The sequence below is a fragment of the Cucurbita moschata genome, unplaced genomic scaffold (assembly GCF_002738365.1).
Source record: "Cucurbita moschata cultivar Rifu unplaced genomic scaffold, Cmos_1.0 Cmo_Scf00025, whole genome shotgun sequence".
Taxonomy (NCBI): domain Eukaryota; kingdom Viridiplantae; phylum Streptophyta; class Magnoliopsida; order Cucurbitales; family Cucurbitaceae; genus Cucurbita; species Cucurbita moschata.
In genome coordinates this window covers 2,933,329-2,951,217 of record NW_019268541.1, presented here as the reverse complement: position 1 = coordinate 2,951,217, position 17,889 = coordinate 2,933,329, and the positions used below count along the sequence as shown (strand labels likewise).

At 35.3% G+C, this 17,889-nt stretch overlaps 3 protein-coding genes, 1 long non-coding RNA gene and 1 other non-coding gene across 5 annotated transcripts; 3 read left to right on the top strand and 2 right to left on the bottom strand.

Moving 5' to 3' along the window:
• Window positions 1-1,048: 1,048 nt before the first annotated feature.
• On the top strand, window positions 1,049-5,329 carry LOC111461611 (leucine-rich repeat protein 1). The gene is made up of 6 exons (XM_023105203.1): window positions 1,049-1,486; window positions 2,027-2,098; window positions 3,229-3,372; window positions 3,752-3,823; window positions 3,945-4,016; window positions 5,031-5,329. Exons 1-6 carry the CDS (start codon window positions 1,260-1,262, stop codon window positions 5,101-5,103), a joined length of 660 nt encoding a protein of 219 aa, XP_022960971.1. The 5' UTR covers window positions 1,049-1,259; the 3' UTR covers window positions 5,104-5,329.
• A 1,447-nt stretch (window positions 5,330-6,776) lies between these two features.
• Window positions 6,777-6,860, top strand: TRNAL-CAA. The gene has a single exon. It is a non-coding gene; the product is annotated as a tRNA-Leu (tRNA).
• Window positions 6,861-8,007: 1,147 nt separating this feature from the next.
• Window positions 8,008-9,473, bottom strand: LOC111461612 (protein YLS3-like). The gene is made up of 3 exons (XM_023105204.1): window positions 9,034-9,473; window positions 8,404-8,496; window positions 8,008-8,293 (listed from the first exon to the last, which is right to left on the bottom strand). Exons 1-3 carry the CDS (start codon window positions 9,353-9,355, stop codon window positions 8,154-8,156), a joined length of 555 nt encoding a protein of 184 aa, XP_022960972.1. The 5' UTR covers window positions 9,356-9,473; the 3' UTR covers window positions 8,008-8,153.
• Window positions 9,452-11,050, top strand: LOC111461614. Its single transcript, XR_002713607.1, has 2 exons — window positions 9,452-9,548; window positions 10,811-11,050. It is a non-coding gene; the product is annotated as an uncharacterized LOC111461614 (long non-coding RNA).
• Window positions 11,051-13,293: 2,243 nt separating this feature from the next.
• On the bottom strand, window positions 13,294-17,653 carry LOC111461608 (L-ascorbate oxidase-like). The gene is made up of 4 exons (XM_023105198.1): window positions 17,264-17,653; window positions 16,954-17,166; window positions 15,673-15,864; window positions 13,294-14,458 (listed from the first exon to the last, which is right to left on the bottom strand). The coding sequence occupies exons 1-4, from the start codon at window positions 17,630-17,632 to the stop codon at window positions 13,487-13,489; spliced, it is 1,746 nt and encodes a 581-aa protein (XP_022960966.1). The 5' UTR covers window positions 17,633-17,653; the 3' UTR covers window positions 13,294-13,486.
• Window positions 17,654-17,889: the final 236 nt, after the last annotated feature.

Here is a 17,889-nt window from a genome sequence, read left to right as displayed (position 1 = left end):
GACCATTATCTCATTTACTTTTTGACCCAACCGAGAGAGGATAATTTAAATAATTACCAAATGACAGAAGGGCTTTTTAGTCTTTTCACCTTCCAAATTCCAAAAGCCATCATTATTGACTTTATATTTAAATTCTCCACCTTTTTATTTTTATTCTTTAAAATAAAAGAAAATAAAATAATTGTGAGAGAATTCATAATGGGTGATAAAAGTAATTAACCATTATGGGTGTGCTCTCACTCGAACTTCTTACTACGGTAGTCGATAAAATCGTCATAGTTGTTGTCACCTTCAACGACACTGTTATGGGTGCTGCTCTCACTCGTTTTTTTAGCTGAACTCGAACTTTTCACTACAGTAGTTGATAAAACCATCATAGTTGTTGTCACCTTCAACGACACTGTTATGAGTGCTGCTCTCACTCGTTTTTTAGTTGAACTCGAACTTCTCATTACAGTAGTTGATAAAACCGTCATAGTTGTTGTCACCTTCAACGACACTGTTATGGGTGCTGCTCTCACTTGTTTTTTAGCTGAACTTGAACTTCTCACTACGGTAGTCGATAAAACCGCCATAGTTACCGTCACCTTCAACGACACTGCTACCTGGATCCTCATTACGCTTATATTTTTAGTAACGACATTAAATATGATGAAGAACACAAAAGTCTGTTTATTTGTGTGGGTTTTACTTTAAAAAACGAAATTTGTTGATAGTGGCCATTCGATCTAGAATGATTTAGTCATACGAAATATCATATGGGTTTGAAGCGGGTGCTCACACAGAACTTCTAGAATAGTCTTTACGTGATTTCGACCAGTGAATGAGATTTCTACTTATTGCAATCACCCTCGAGATTACGCTCGGGATTCTTCACACCTGAGTGATACCAATAAAGAGACAAAAGAGGATCTTTTGTGTATAATCCAACATAATCTCGAACGAAAGTCCGATAGAATTTAATAAGTTTAGGGTTAAAATTGTCTTTTTGGTTTCTAATTTAATAATTTCATAAATTAAATAAATTGTAAATTAGGGAAAAAAGAAAAAGAAAAAGAGAATCTCAAGAAAGTCGCTCCGAACGCCTGAAACCCCCACCTTCCCTCATTTCCGTTCCGTCTCTTCCTCTTCGTTCTCTCTTTCTCTCTCGTTTTTCGATCCTAAATTCTCTGAAATTACACTGTTTTCCATTCAGAATCTTCAATCAATTCGCAGAATTGCAGGGTTTTTCGCCGCCTGAACCAGTCTCAGGGTTAGCCATGGCGGCGACTCGGTTCTGGGTTTCGACTTTCTTCTTTCTCTTTACAGTAACCCTAACTTCTGTTCTTCACGTTGCTCTTGCCAACTCTGAAGGCGACGCTCTCTACACTCTCCGCCGGAGCTTGTCCGATCCTGATAACGTGCTTCAGAGTTGGGATCCTACTCTCGTCAATCCCTGTACTTGGTTCCACATTACTTGTAACCAGGACAACCGCGTTACCCGACTGTACGGTCTCTGTTTCTTTGTTTTTTTTTTTTTTTTTTTTTTTTTTTTTTTTTTTTTNTTGGTTTAAAAAAAAAAAAAAAAAAAAGAGACTGTTTGTGTTTTGTTTATTTTCTTCATTTAGATTACCGGAATTTTCCGTTATGCTCTTCGTCTATTGGTACTTTCTCTTTAATGCTATTGTGAGGTTTGTTTCGTTCTCGCATTATCTTCTGTTTTGGGCAAGGATCCAGTTGATTGTTTCGCGAATTTGGTTGATCGTTGTGTCTTATTATCGTCATATGAGGATCTCGACTGGTTTCACTGTGAAGTTAAACCAATTTTAATGCTTAAAGATGAACGATAATCTTAAGAAGGAAGTGAAAATCCACCCGTCTGCGTGTTGTTTGACGACGGATGCTTGGGTGTGAAGGATTGGTGCGCCATCCATTGTGGTGTTGGAGTCTTATTTATGATAGCTCTCTTTACCTGTGTAAAAGCTCGTGTACTGTTGGCTTGATGTTATCACTACCAGCTGATCAGACATTTGATTTTGTTTTTCAGGGACTTGGGCAATTCCAATTTGTCTGGACATCTTGTTCCTGAACTTGGAAGGCTTGAGCACCTGCAATATTTGTATGTTGTTTGTTTAATCACAATATTTAATTCTTCGTTGTTTCACTAAGTGTAGATTTGCCCACGTTCTTTGAACGTTATGATTTGCCAATAATTGTGATGGAGTTATTTAAATTATTTCTAGAAATAAATTATTTTCTAGGATCATGTTTCTACTTGATGGTAAACATTTCTAAATTCCTGAAAAACTAGTAGGATAGGTACTACTTTGACTTTTGACAACAAGGTGTTTGGTATGTGTGTGTCCAACGAGTATTGGAGTGTTCAAGTGGCGGTGGTTCTTAAATATGAAGTAATAGGTTGGTTTCGTCAACTAGTAGAAAGAACTCACGGTATAATTGTGAGATCTCACATCGGTTGGGGAGGGGAACGAAACATTCCTTGCAAGGGTGTGGAAAACTCTCCCTAGTAGATGTGTTTTAAAAAACCTTGAGGGAAAACCTGAAAGGGAAAGCTCAAAAAGGACAATATTTGCTAGTGGTGGGCTTGGGCTGTTACAAATGGTATTAGAGCCAGACGCCGGGCAGTGTGTCAACGAGGACATTGGGATCCCAAGGGGAGTTGGATTATGAGATCTCACATCGGTTGGGGAGGGGAATGAAACATTCCTTATAAGGGCATGGAAACCTCTCAGTAGACGCTTTTTAGAAAGCTTGAAGGGAAGCCCGAAAGGGAAAGCCCAAAGAGGACAGTATCTGCTAGCGGTGGGCTTGGACTATTATAATAATGCTACTGAGGAGACTTGGATATCTTTTCTATTCCAAACTACTTCCAAACTCTACTGACTCTTATACTTACCTACACGCCTATTTACAACCCTCCACTCTATCCGACACAATATGAAGTTCAGTTGAAGAGCCTCATGCTTACTTCTCTTCTAACCATTTTCCAAATTTGTTCTCCCCCCTAATGTCCTTTCTACCTGTTTCTTGTATCTCCTCATGGGATTCTATCTAAGGGAAAGCCTATCACAAATTGTCCTTTTAATTTGAATTTTGCTGCTCCTTACTTTCTCGATTAGTTCTAATGTAAAAAATGGTTGGTATGAAAATCTCGTGTGATATACTAAATATTTAATCTGGGTTTGTACTGATTGTTGATTTTTTACTCTGTTGCCACTAAATATGTAGGGAACTTTACAAAAACAACATCCATGGAACTATTCCAGATGAGCTTGGAAACTTGAAGAGCCTCATCAGTTTGGACCTGTATAACAACAACATCACTGGACGAATCCCTTTTTCTTTGGGGAAATTGAAATCTCTTGTGTTCTTGTGAGTTTTGTTTACATTATTCATCCTCGTTCAGCTAGGTTATTTTTTATTTTGAAGTTTTATGTTCTTTCTAACTTCAACTTGTATGGACCAACAGTCTTTATAATTTTTTAGTATGATCATCATCTCGCAAGAAGTTATTGCTTGTGAATATTTCATTCTTAGAATTAACTCTACAATGTTTTGAAAAACAACTTTTCTCTATCCATTTTCTGAAGAACCATCTCTTTCCGCTTCTGCTTGATAGTTGATAATAGGATTATGAAACCTATGGCTGTGATTTTTCTGTTACTGAATTGGAAGGAAAATCTGAAAGAATGCTTTCTCTAGCTATCCTTTCTTTTCAAATTTTTGTCTGAACTTATTTTTTGTTTTGCAGACGGCTTAATGATAACCGATTAAATGGACCAATCCCAAGAGAACTGACTGCAATTACAAGCCTTAAAGTTGTGTAAGTCTCTGTATAATTTCACTGTTGTGTAGTAGTCATTTAGGTGATATACATCCCTGGTTTAAATTTTGTGCAATGTCATGTGATCGGTTTATGATGCATTGTATCTCCTTTGTTTCAGGGATGTCTCAAATAATGACTTGTGTGGAACAATACCAACCAGTGGACCATTTGAGCACATACCTTTAAACAAGTAGGCTTCTGAATTTATTTCCTTCCCTATTTTTATTCTCTTACTATTCTATATTTTGAAATGCATAAAAGTGTGAATGGCAGAGTAACACTCCTTTGCCAGCATCAAGTCAAAGTGAAAAAAGATAAGAGAATGAATGATACTTTGTTTTTATCATAATATGTGGACTTAATCCCCCTAATATTGCTGCGCTTTAATCAAAATTAGTGTCTGTAACGATGTTGCTAGTAGAGATATTTCATTATTTACCTTCTCATACGTTGTTCGGTAACTAATTGGTAGATCCATCCTTACCCAATTAAGGCAAGAAAATGGAAATGGCTTTACAGGCTCTATTAGTTAAGGAAATCGTTCCCGAGCAGAGGGTGATTCAAGAGGTCTCTCTTACAAGATTAGAAAAAATCTTTCCCCCCATCTTTCTGAGACTTCATTTTCAACGAATCGCCATTCCTCCATGCCGCTACACTTTTGCCTAACCACACAACAGATAACTAGGAACCAATGGTGTTATTACTCATATACCCTTCTCTCACACAAACCACCCTTCTCTCACACAAACCACCCTTCTCACTGTTCATATCTCTACTTTTGAGCTTCTAATTGGTTGGCTGGCGTAAATCTCTCTATTGAGTATTGGGCCTACCACTTATATGATTGAAAGTAATGTCGGATTTGGAGGCTTGTGATAGGAGGCTGAGGAATTAGCCCTCAAATCTTAGATATTCCATGTGCACATTTATCTGCTTGCTGCAGCTTTGTGTATATTATTGTTTACTCTTTAACTTGAGGCTGCGATGTCGAGACTTTTGGTTCTCATGATTTCGGCAAGGCCATGTAACAAATAATTTCGGCAAGACGATGTCGAGACTTTTTCCTAACTAGTTTCTTCCCACTGCTTCAGGGCCATGTACATGATATGATGCTTTGTAGTCTTGGTTCTCTCCATCTTTGAGCAAATATTCTCATGATTACTCTTCTCCATATACTAATCAACATGTGTTCCCTTTGTTGCAGCTTTGAGAATAACCCTAGAATGGAAGGACCAGAATTGTTGGGACTTGCTAGCTACGACACAAATTGCACATAGAAGGTGATGGCTACAAAATTACAGCTTCAGAATGAGATAGGGATTCGGGGGAAAAGGTAATACTAAACTCCATAGTGAATTGGGAAACACTATAATCTAAAATGACATGACAGACTAGTGTTTGTAAATTGTAATTCCAAATGCTTTTGGTTGGTATCTGTAACATTATTTTTCTTGTGTGACCATATGAATTTGTGCTAATGTAATTCTATCAACTGTTTGTTCATCTTGTTGTCTGTTCAGTGAAGAAGAGTTGGAATTTATCTTATTTTGATTTTGTCAACTTTCAAAATTTATCTTATATAAGGTGTTGTGGGGTATAGATCAATGAACATTTGATTTCGTAATCAGCAAATGGATAAATGAGAATTCCTCTTAATTTGGAGCAATTTTGGGAGAATGCCAGAAGAATGTAACTAGTAGTAGAGTTTAGAGGTATGAGAGTTTAATTATGGTATAATTGATTTCCATAAATCTTGCCATATAAACTTAGCTATCTAAATCATATTTGACATCTCTATAAAATCTCTTGTAGAACAAATGTGATTATCTAAAGATGCCTCAATTTGACTTCATCTTATAATTTTTATGAATGTGATGTCCCACATTGGTTGGGGAGGAGAACAAAACACCCTTTATAAAGGTGTGGAAACCTTGCAGATGCGTTTTAAAGCCTTAAGGAGAAGCTCGAAAGGGAAAGCCCAAATAGGATAATATCTACTAGTGGTGGATTTGGGTTCTTACCACGAAGGAACAAATAGGCAATTAAATGGATAATGGTTTCATGGGGAAAAAAGATGAGGTTCTGGAAAAGGTTTAAGGTTTCGTCTTTGTTTACCTCCTGAAATAAGGGAAGGTCATATTGGTTCAGGTTCACGAGTGAAGTTCGTAAATAGTTTCATGGGAAAAAAAGATGGTTGAATTTACTATGGGTATAATGAACATGGCTCTTGACTCTTAACCAATTTAAGACGATATTTAGGGCAAGCTTCGTTTAAGTTTATATTAAAATTTAAATTATATTTTAGGTTTAATTTTTTGGTTTATGACTTTATTTATTTATTTTTTATTATTTTTATTTAGTGATATAAGAGCTTTTTCAACCTTTTGTCTCCCATATTTGTAAACAAAAAGTTCAAATATTTATGGCATAAGTTTGAAAGTTTATATTTTTTAAAATTTAGGAATCTAATAAAAAAAATAATGTAGGTATTAAGATGGCTGTAAATTAGTATTTAACCCAAAAAAAAGAAAAAAAAATCAATTAGGAATCTAAAGCACTAGACTCAAGTTTTGATCCTCGTGTTCAAATCCCACTTTTGACAAAAACCAATTATCTAATGGATAAAAACGGGGAACTATTGTTTTGAGTTGAGTTTTAATTATGAGTCAGGATGACCGAGTGGTCTAAGGAGCTAGACTCTAAATTCTGGTTCCCATGAAACGGGGTGGGTTCAAATCCCACTCTTGACAAGCATTTATATCTAAATAAATATTAATGGATGACCGAGAGGGCGTAACCCACTTAAATTTTTTTTTGATATCAGACCATATTGAAGGTTTTTCATCCCTGATCCCCAATAGCATGTTCTCTATCTCGTCAATGGTATCACCATCGGTTGGCAAGGGAACAGACTACTCTGGATCTTTCTTGGGTCTTGACAAAAATACAAGTCAGGATGGCCGAGTGGTCTAAGGCGCCAGACTCAAGTTCTGGTCCTCGTGAGAGGACGTGGGTTCAAATCCCACTTCTGACATTTAGTAGTCATTTGATTAAAATTTAATTTTAATACCAAGTATATTTTTTAATCACTTTATGAGCTAATAATAACACCAAAGAATTCTAGCTACTATAATGGATAAAGATGAGGAACTATTGTTTTGACTTTTAATTTATAAGTCAGGATGGCCGAGTGGTCTAAGGCGCTACACTCACGTGTGCTACATTACATGTTTTGGTTCCCAAAACCAAAATGCATTCGATAACGACATATCTTTTTTATCTCACCAAAAAGCGTTATGAGATCAGCTTACTCGAATTTATCTAGATTTTCAAAACGGTATATATTTAAAGCTAAATTTTAAAGAAAATAAAAGATCTGCCTCGATTTTTCAAAACGTTATAGGTTTACACCTAATTTTGGAAGAAATTAAAAGTTAGGTGGACTGAGTGGTCTAAGGTTAACAAAATAGTTATTGGTTCTCGTGATGCATAGAGACGAAGACATGATTGTTTTCTATCTCACCGATAGACATTCCATTGGAGGCATCATCATATTTTATATATTTCCTTCTATGCATTTTAGATCATTGCATCACGCATAAACACTATAGTTGAATCGGCATCTCCACCTTTTGTTAGAAAATTGTGCACCATAACTTGAATTTGTCGAGTTTTGTAAGGTGAGCAAGGTTGATCAATTCGACCGATCCAATTTGATTCAATTGGTTCAATCTAATTCAGTTCGACTAGCCTAGTTTGTTGAGGATTATTGAGAGAGTCCCACATCGGTTAATTTAAGAAATGATTATGTGTTTATAAGTGGGGAATACTATCTCTATTGGTATGAGGCTTTTTGGGGAAACCCAAAGCAAAACTATGAATGCTTATGCTCAAAGTGGACAATATCATATCATTGCAGAGACTCATGATTTCTAAATACTTTGAGAATATTTTTTATAATTTAACCAAAAATACTTTGAAAATATCCCACAGCTTCAATTTTGCCAACTGATAAACATGAGGCAGCTTAGTTGACGGCTCATTTCTCGATAGAATTGAATGGAAAATCGAATGATCTTGGAGGACATGCGGAGTTGCACGACTGAACATGCTGCCAAACTGGTAAGTAAAACAAATCCTTGAAATCTTATCATTTGTTCAGAACCAAGTTTCCATAGAAATTTGAAGAAAAAACTTGAAATCGCCCCAAATTATGTTTCTAAATAGTGCAAGAAAATGGCATATAATGAATTGTCGGATGATCAAGAACTCGTGAACTACAAAGAGAAACAACAAATTAGGGATTTGAGGGAATTGTGTTCTGCTTTTATATGAACTTTAGATTATTGAGATGCGATAGAATGAAGAACCCTAGCAGAATCTCCATAATCATCCCTGCTCCTCCAATCGGTTTCTTGCTCGTTCCACCGTCGCTTTTCTCGTTGGCAGTGGACGCACTCCCATGAACTGTAAATCAAAATCACCGAACAGAGAGAAACAGTTCAAAACCGATTCAATCTACTCTAAGGTAATGATTTTCTGTTAAGTTAGATGGAAATTTTGGGTTTGGTTTTTACCTTTAGAATCTGGAGCACTGCTTGGTTCACTTGTGGAATTTGACTCTTTGAATATCTTAGCTTCTGTAGAGTTTGGTGCTAAGTGCAAAAGAGCTGAAAATCCATATACAAAGCATGGTTAAATACAATACCCAGAAGGTGTTTGACAAAATGCCCAGCTGAGAATTAGAGTTCCGAGCCGTGGAATTTTTTTAATACTGATGCACTCAAGGTGTTTGACAAAATGCCCAACTGAGAAATTCAGTGGGAAACCATGAAATTTGAGTACAAACAACTACGACTCGATCCTAAGTCCATCGCTAACAAATATTGTTCTCTAATTAGTCTGGTGTGAATTTCCCTTCAAGATTGTTAAAACCCAATCACACAGCTAGCAGATATTATTGTTCTCTGATTTTTCTCTTTTGAGCTTACTCCCAAGGTTTTTAAAGACCAAGTCCACCGCTAATCGATATTGTTTTTTAATTTTCCCTTTCCGGGTTTTCTCTCGACGTTTTTAAAACCCAAGATTTCGTTCTCCTTCCCAATTGACAGATTTCATACTCAAGGTGTTTGATCAATGCCCAAGTGAGAAATACAGTGATGAAAAACACAGGAAACAGTAGAAAACCATGAGATTAGTTAACTTACAGATACACTCAGTGATATTAGAAGGAGCATGGCAGGCATTAGGGAGACCCAAAGCGAGGGAGCCATTGATTTTGAGGCCAAGATTAGGGTCATCCTTATCCTTGATAAGAACACAGAGGCACTTCTTACTCTTCTGCACCACCTGCTTGAGCCCACTGCAGCAATCAATGGTAGGCGTTTTGGCATCGCCGCTAACATAAGGCAGGCAAGGGGCAAGGCCGATGAGTTGGTCTGAGCACTCAGTTCTATCTTGGTCTATGTTAGAGGCTGCAAAAGGAGCTAGCAGGAGAAGCAGCAAATTGCAGAAGACAAAGAGAGCCATTGGAGATGGTGAAGAACAGAGAGAGGGAGATGGTGGGAATGGAGTTGTTGGGTGTTTTGTTGTGTCAGTTTAGGACTGAACTTGCAGGGGAAGGAGGAGAACGGAAGCAAAGGTGTTAAAAGGGAGAGGGAAGAGGAGAGGCCAAATGATTCTCTGCGTTTATCAAGGAGCTATTTTGTCATGTGAAAGGATGGTATGTCTTCTTCTGCTCTAGCTTTTTTTTTTCCCCTAAAAGAAAGGTTAAATTTTAATTTTGATATATATTTTATTTTAAGGTAGGGACGAAAAAAGCTTTCTATATTCCATTTTTATTTAGTTTTCACCTAAAAAGAATATTGATGTGATGTCACTCGTTGGATTGGAGAGGAGAACAAACCACCATTTATAAGGGTGTGGAAACCTTCTCCTAGTAGATACGTTTTAAAGTCTTGAGGGGAAGCCCGAAAGAGAAAACTCAAAGTGGACAATATCTGCTAGCGGTGGATATGGGCCGTTACAAATGATATCAGAGCCAGACACGGGACGATGTGCCAGCCTTCTCACTGTTCCCCGAAGGGGAGTAGACACAAGGCGATGTGCCAATAAGGACGTTGGGCCCCGAAGGGGGGTGGATTTGGTGACAATCCCACATCGATTAAAAGAAGGAGTGCCGCTGGGTCACGAAGGAGGTGGATTGTGATGTCCCACATTGGTTTGGGAGGAGAACAAATCACCATTTATAAGGGTGTGGAAACCTTCCCCTATCATATGCGTTTTAAAGCCTTGAGGGGAAGCCCGAAAAGGAAAGCCCAAAGATGACAATATCTGCTAGTAGCGGATTTGGGTCGTTACAATTTATTTATTTATTTTATATATATATATAAAAGACGGGATGAGACAGAGATTTGGGCAGGGTAGGAAGCAAGGAATATAATCCCCGTCTACTATTCTGGTTAGCTAGAGGCCGAGGAAAATTTCTTCTCGACTCTTCTCATTTCTTATTTATATAAAGACTTTTCATTCTGTTTGGGACGGATTTCTACGGATTAAATAGACATCTCTAACTATAACGAAAAAAAAGTCGTGCGGGCCTTTATTTCGTTAGGGGTATGTTTTGGATCGTAGGTGTGGAGGTTTGTAGTGAGAATTTAGAAATCTACCCTCGCACAATAAATCAATAAACCGAATAAAATGATATCATAAGAATGCATTACTTCAAAAGGTTAAATTGAGCTGATTTTAATGATAATTGTTATGCACTCTCTTCTTTAAGATTACACGTTTGATCATTCATTCTCGTCGTTGTAAAGATTAAAAAATTGCTACCTCCGAGAAAAGCGTCTAACTTTTAAAAGTGAGTGTTATTTTCAAACTCGAGAAAATGAACTTAGCATTGATTTTTTTTTTTTTTTTGTCTTATTTGATTTGTTTTAGTTTGAACATATTTATAAAGTTGGAATGTATTGCTTTTTTTAGGTAACCCGTGATCTTAATTAGGCCTCCTTGGATCTTGGCTAATCCGTGATCTGTTATAGATAAAATTAATTATTTGTCATGTGGGACCTTCACCATTTGTATTTGCAAGTAGGTAGAATATCCGCATGTGATGTGTTTGTTTTTCTGTCACATGAAACTTTATTCTTAAATTTTGTTGGGATATATTTGTGTTACGGTGTGTCAGAAAGATTGAGTGACCGGAGAAATCGGTCAATCTAATACGACCTATACGATTTGATTTCGATTATAATTTATGCATGTTAGTTCCGAGGATTACCCGCATGATCTACGCTCCCTATAGGACGGATCTGCATTGCCGGTGTGATCCACATCCCTCCATATGACGATCTGCAATGCATGGTAATCCAATTGAATTATTAGGTCATATAACACTAATCGACCCCATGTCTGGCTTGACGGCATGGGCACTAGAGTAGAACTTGATAATGCGGGTGTTGGAGCCTTTAATGACTCCGTTAAATGGATGGCATCGTACATACTGTTGACGGCTTGGAGAGCCACCCTTTTCATTCGTAGATGTCGTGGAGGTCTATAAGTTTTTAGTAGCGTCCGAGCAGTTCTCTTATGCATGTTTTGGTAGGGAGATTATCCTATTGATCACCTAGAGCATGGTATACATATTATAAACATTCATGCGGGCTTATTAAGGAGATATCATATATGTAACAACCCAATTTTTCTACTATAATAAAGTTGCTACTATATGTATGACATAACTAAAGCATGCGAAAAATATTAATTTAAAATATCTCATAAAAGGTATCATGGATTTTAAACTTGGGTCGTTATGTCATATGCCTCAAAAGACACTTTTGCCCTCAAAAGTGTCTAAATGTCGGGATAGCTCCAGATATTTTTCTCTCATCTCATTTTTTCGTTCCAATTTAACTTTATTTGCTTTGTGATTCTGTCACAATACCTTGAAAAAGGCAAATTCTCTTTTGCATAGGATTTTCACTTCTAGGGCTGCGTTTCTTACCTGTCATTCTTCGTAACTCAGGTCATCATCTATACGCAAGGGTTCTTACACGTTATTGTCCCGATCTTTTGTTTGATGTAACACCCGAGCCTCGATGAGAAATTAAAAACTCAAATTTTCTTTTAAAGATGAATTTTTGAAAATTTATTGAAAATCTTTAATGGCACTCGGAGACCATTTTCGAAAGCCTTGGTTTATTCAAATACGCCAAGAATCAAGGAAGAACAAAAGGTAAACATTTGAGGACTTGATATCGGTTGCCCCTAATATTCGAAAGCCTTTTTTGGACTTAAGTTCCGCATTTTTAGTATGTTAATATTAGAAGGATTTCACATCAGTTTTACGAAGGAAGCTGGAGTCAATCCAAACCGGAAATGTCGTTTTACGTTTAAAGTTTCTAGTCGATTCGCACTCGTACTATCATCTCCACGAATCAGAACATGTTAAAGACGTTGGAAGGCATTTTTGGACAAGTATATACTATATGTTTGTTATAGTAAAATTGTTTGCTTTTCTACGCTTAATCTCAAATTAATTAATTGATGTTGGGATGATAATAAACATATTTTTAATTACTAATTATTTTAGCGTTTCGAAGTGTCTACCATATAAAGCTTAGAACGACGATACAATACCCAACATAATGACATCACAGTTGAGTCGCCATCATGAACCAATCAAGCTACGACACATAAAGTTTCAGAAGAGTAACAAGTGGGTGGCATTTTAGTTAATTTTAAAATAAACACAATTATATATATAATATTATATTTGAAATTTTAAAACAAATAAATAAATCTAAACTTGATTTATTTATTTATTAGTATTATTATTATTTTAATTTATGGTCATTGTCGTTATTATACTATTATCATTATTATTATTATAAAAAACAACGTAAATTTAAATTATGACGTCATCAATATCATTATTATTTTAAATTTAAAAAAGAAAAGAATATTAAATTAAGCCATGATTTTAAATCTTGTTTCTATCTATCTGAGAAATTTCTGTTGTATTGAGAATATATTATTGTGAGTACTTAAATTACAGATTTGTGATGCACTTTTCAAAATTTCAACATTTGTACGGGTTTGTCCCTGAGTCGTGAAAAGAATTGAGTTTTCTCTTGGACTTGTAAAAAGAGCGACATTACAGTTTTGTTCTAATTCGTAGAAAGAGTCGAGAAAGTTTTTATTCAAATTCACAAGAAGGGCTTGGGGTGGGATAGGTCGAATTTGACTGAACACCGTAAAATTGCTGTGTTATTTTCTTTAACTCTATCTTATTTAATTTTAAAATTATTATCGTGATTTTTTTTTTATAATTGTTGGATTGGTACGACAACTCAAGGGTAATAGATTTTTTTTAAAAAAAAAAATTAATTTAAATTTTATAAATTTTATAATATTTCATTTAACCCCACAATTTTAGACTATTTACCAAAAAAAACTCAAGAAAATTATCATCAAACACCTCAAATTTTCCTTTTATTACCTCAACGGATACATAAACATATAAATTTCAACCAATAATTGCATCATTCCCCAAACCCTAAACACCAAATTTAAATTCATTCACTCCTTACAACAAAACATTTCCTCAAGCCACCTTCTAGGGTTTTTCAGTGGTGTCTAGGGGTTAGGGTTTAAGGTTTAGGGTTTAGGGTTTATAGGGTTTTTCATTAGCGCTTTCGCAGTGACCCCACAAGCCAAAGCCTTCTTCGGAATCCTACCGACCTTTTCGACTCCTTCGGCGAACACGACCCCCATCCCCATATGCAAATGAGGTTCAATATGGCAATGGAACGCCCAAACGCCGGGATTGTCTGCCACAAATCGGATCGCCGTCCACCCGTTTGGGAAAATCACCACCGTGTTCCTCAGCGGGGGGTTTTTTAGATTCAATTTCCGGCCATGCACGGCGGTGGAGAATTTTCCATCTCCATACCCCAAAACCCAAAAATCATGCCCATGCAAATGCCAAGGATGAATTTCACTCGTATTAGGGTTTAACATGTTGGCGTTTTGTAGTATCACATCCACCGTCTCACCCAATTTGAACCGATAAACGCCGTTTCCGATCGTCGTGTTTGGGTTCGGTGGTGGGATGTCAATGCTGTAGTTCGATGGGAAATTTTCCGGTGGGGGATTCTGGTTGAAGGCAGTCTTTAGCCGATATTTCATGGCGCCGAGGTACGGCGTCGGCGGGAGAGCTAAAGAGACGTTGTTGATAGCCCACTTTGTGAAGCCGTTCAATCGATTCTGGGTGTTGAGGAGGAAGATACGCCGGTCGAATCTCGTCGGCGGTTTCGGACTACTCATGGTGGAGAAGATTCTGAAGGTGAAGTTTTTGCTTCGATCGAAATCCTCCCAGTCGGGGGTTTCCGGCGGTGGAAGGATTGGTAATTTGGCGGGGGAATTGGGGAGGTAGTTGAGGAGGGTCAGTCCCGGTGGCGTATTGGGACGCCGTGCACGAACGCCGATGGAGACCCAATAATTCTCCGATGGGTTTTGGTCGGTGGTGATGAGGACGGAGTAAGACTCGCCAGAATAAATATCGATGTCGGAGGTTCGAAATGGCTGAACGTAGTTGCCATCCGCTTCTACCACTAATAGTTGGTGATTCTGAAGAAGAATAAAAATGATAAACCATTAAATCATTATAGGTTCCGTGAAGAGTACATATCAATTATAGTTGACCAATCTATGTTCCATTTTTTAAAGTTTTTGTAAAATTAATTTTTTTAAAAGAAATTTAAGGTATTATTGAAAATTTTAAATATTAATTTTTATTTAAGACAAATAATCCCGTTTAAATATATTTTTATTAATCTAACTATTTACAAAGTTTAAAATTTTGAGAAAAAAAAAAAAAACACAATAATTTTGAAATAATTTAAATAAAATATTTTAATTATTTGTTTTATCTTATATAATTAAATTGCATATATCAACGGCTCAATGACATTATAATATTTCTATCTTTATTTTTATGGAAAATATTATTTAATATATTATTAGAATTTAAAAAAATCAAATTTATATTCTAAAATTAATAAAAGATTTTAGATAATTTAATAAATAATAAATGTTAAGAGATAAGACAACAGACACGTGGACTCCTCACATTATGTGTCAGAAGGGGGAATATGTGCTGCCCCTTTAAAAGAATATTACCATTTTTATTAATATTTTAAAATATTTCACGTGCAAAATTACTAATTTAGGTTTTTCCTTTTTTAATAAATTTTCGATTTTTTTTATTTGTACCAATTAAAAAATATATTTAATAAGTTCGTAAATTTTTAATTTTGTATCAAATACATATTTTTAAAAAAAATTTCAACGTAAAGATTATATTTTAAAATTTAAAAACTTATTTTACAGATAAAATAGATAGTTTATATAAAGGGTGTACATTCAACACAACAACCCAGACCAACCCATCTCGAACTATAAGGGTTGGATTGGATTAGCATTTCGAGTAGGGTTGGGTTCATTTTTCTGAACCCGAACTTTCGGGTTGACCCGAACTAAAAGGTATAATTATAAAAAAGTAATTATTATAATTCTAAATTCAAACCCTAATATTATTATAGTCAATTCTGGTAGGAGGGTAAAATCGTCAACTTTCTAAAAAGTAGTGCTCATAACGACCCCTACTTCTTTTCAACTTTATGGGTCAAACACAAATTAATGAAATTTAAGGTTTAAAAAAATTTACAAATTGGGAATTTTAATATTAAACCAATTAATTTTTTTTTTAATTTTTTTTAACCTATCAGTAAATTTTAAAAGTCAATTAGGGTTCTGTGTTAGAGTAATAGAGAGAGAGTTACCCCGATAGCAAAATTAAGGGACGCCAATGCAGTGGTACTGGAAATTCTTATCCTGACCGTCTTATTGGGATGAACGTGCATGATAAACGGCGCGCATTGCTCGCCCCCTTTTAACGCGCATGGCTTGGATCCACTATGGTATTTAGCTGCAATCGAACAATTGAACTGTCCTCTCCCATTTATGAGTATAGTCTTCAACCACAAACCAACGACAAAAACCACCGTCATATCATTTATCAAACCCAAATCACAAATTTATATATATATATATATATATATATAATATTAATCTTGTCGGGTAGCAATGTTCAAGTTTATGTTCCATTCCAAGTCACAACTATACTGTTTAATGTCTCAATTTTCGTCTAAATCTTAGTAGACGATCAAGGGTAATATTGTAATTTTGAAAAAATATCGAGTATTATTTTAATAAAAGATAAAAGTTCAGAGTTTTTTTTTATAATAAATTTAATCTAAAAGTAAAAAGTGGAGTACAACTCAATGTTGCTAATGTTGTTCTTGTATCTATATATACACACATATACATACATACATATAATATCAACTTTAAAAAAAAATAAAGCTTACAGATTCTCTGTATGTATAATAAAATAACCATAGTTCAAGCAAGGAATTTAGAAGAAGAATATTTTCTTTTTCAATAATTTTTCTTTTCTTGGAAATTACAGCTTAAATTATATATATGTTTCAAAATATATATATATATATATATATATATATATCGTATTCTTAATTTAATTATATATTTAATATTTAAACATTTGATCTCTTAACTAATGATATAAATCTGTTGAGTTATTCTCAAATTGGTCTCTTAAATTATAAAATTAGCTCATAAATTTTCGTACTCGTGTTTAATAATTTTTAAATTTTTAATTTAATGTCTAATATATCGTCCAAAAATTTAATTGTGTGTCTCATACATTTTTGTTTTATTAGAAAATTAAATTAAATTAAATTTATATTTTTTTTAATTCATTTATCTATTTATTAACAAACAAGTATATAAAGCAATCATATTTTAACTTTTCACGAAAAAAGTAAAAAAATAAAATAAATAATAATAATAATAATAATGGGAAGAGAGAGAAAAAGAATAATTTGTGGACAATTTTTGTTTGAAATAAAAAAAATCTAACAAAACCTTTTCTGATTGGTAAAGAAAGAAAAGAACTTGAAAAATTGTGGATGATTATTAAAATATTAATTTTCAACTTTCTAATATTTAAAAAGGTTAAATTTTTTAATATCGTCGATTACCTGAGGCTCACCGATCCAACGCATTGGATTGGAGCTGAGACCAACTTCTTGCTTATGAACGCTTTGATGCCACCAATCACTAAGCAATAAGTTGATCTCTTCATCGTAATGAAACGGCTCGTTCTTTCCTTCTTCAGGATCCACTATCAACGATCCATACAACCCTGCCGATCTCTGCATACCCAAATGACCATGATAGAAAAACGTCCCAGCCTGTAGAAAAAAAACCCAACAAATAAACAAACAAACTTTTTTTACCCAACATAATTCCACGTAATTTCTCGACATCAAAATCTAAAACCCTTCTCACCTTATCCACCACGAACCGGTACGTGAAGGTTTCACCAGGGTTAATAGCACACTGGGAGATCGAAGCAGTACCATCAGCCCAGGGAGATCCACGCTGGAGTATTCCATGCCAATGAATAACAACACCTTCAGTATGGAGCTTGTTAGTCAACTCCACAACAACAGTGTCACCAACATTGGCTCTAATCGTCGGGCCAGGAAACTGACCGTTGATACCCATGACGATGTTCTCGACGCAGTCGGGAGACCAGAACATGTACTCGACTTCCCATTTGTAGTGCTTGATTTTGGGAAGAGCAATGGAGGGAGTGATTGCAATGGAGAAAAGGAAGAGGATGAGGAGAAATGGATGGCCTGCAACTCTCCCCATCTCTGGTTGGTAAGTGGAGCTGTGGGAGATGCCATTAGTGTTAGCAATTGCCTCCCTTTTTATAATGAAATAGAACAAGTGGGTAATTTTATTATTTATTTATTTATTTATTTATTATTATTATTATTTGTTTGATTTTTCTTTAAAAAAAAAAAAATATTCTAACTTACAACATTGTCACACGCATCTGTATAATATAAGATCTAGAATGTTTTATCTAATTAAATTATAAAAATGCTATTTTTATTGGGTCTCGA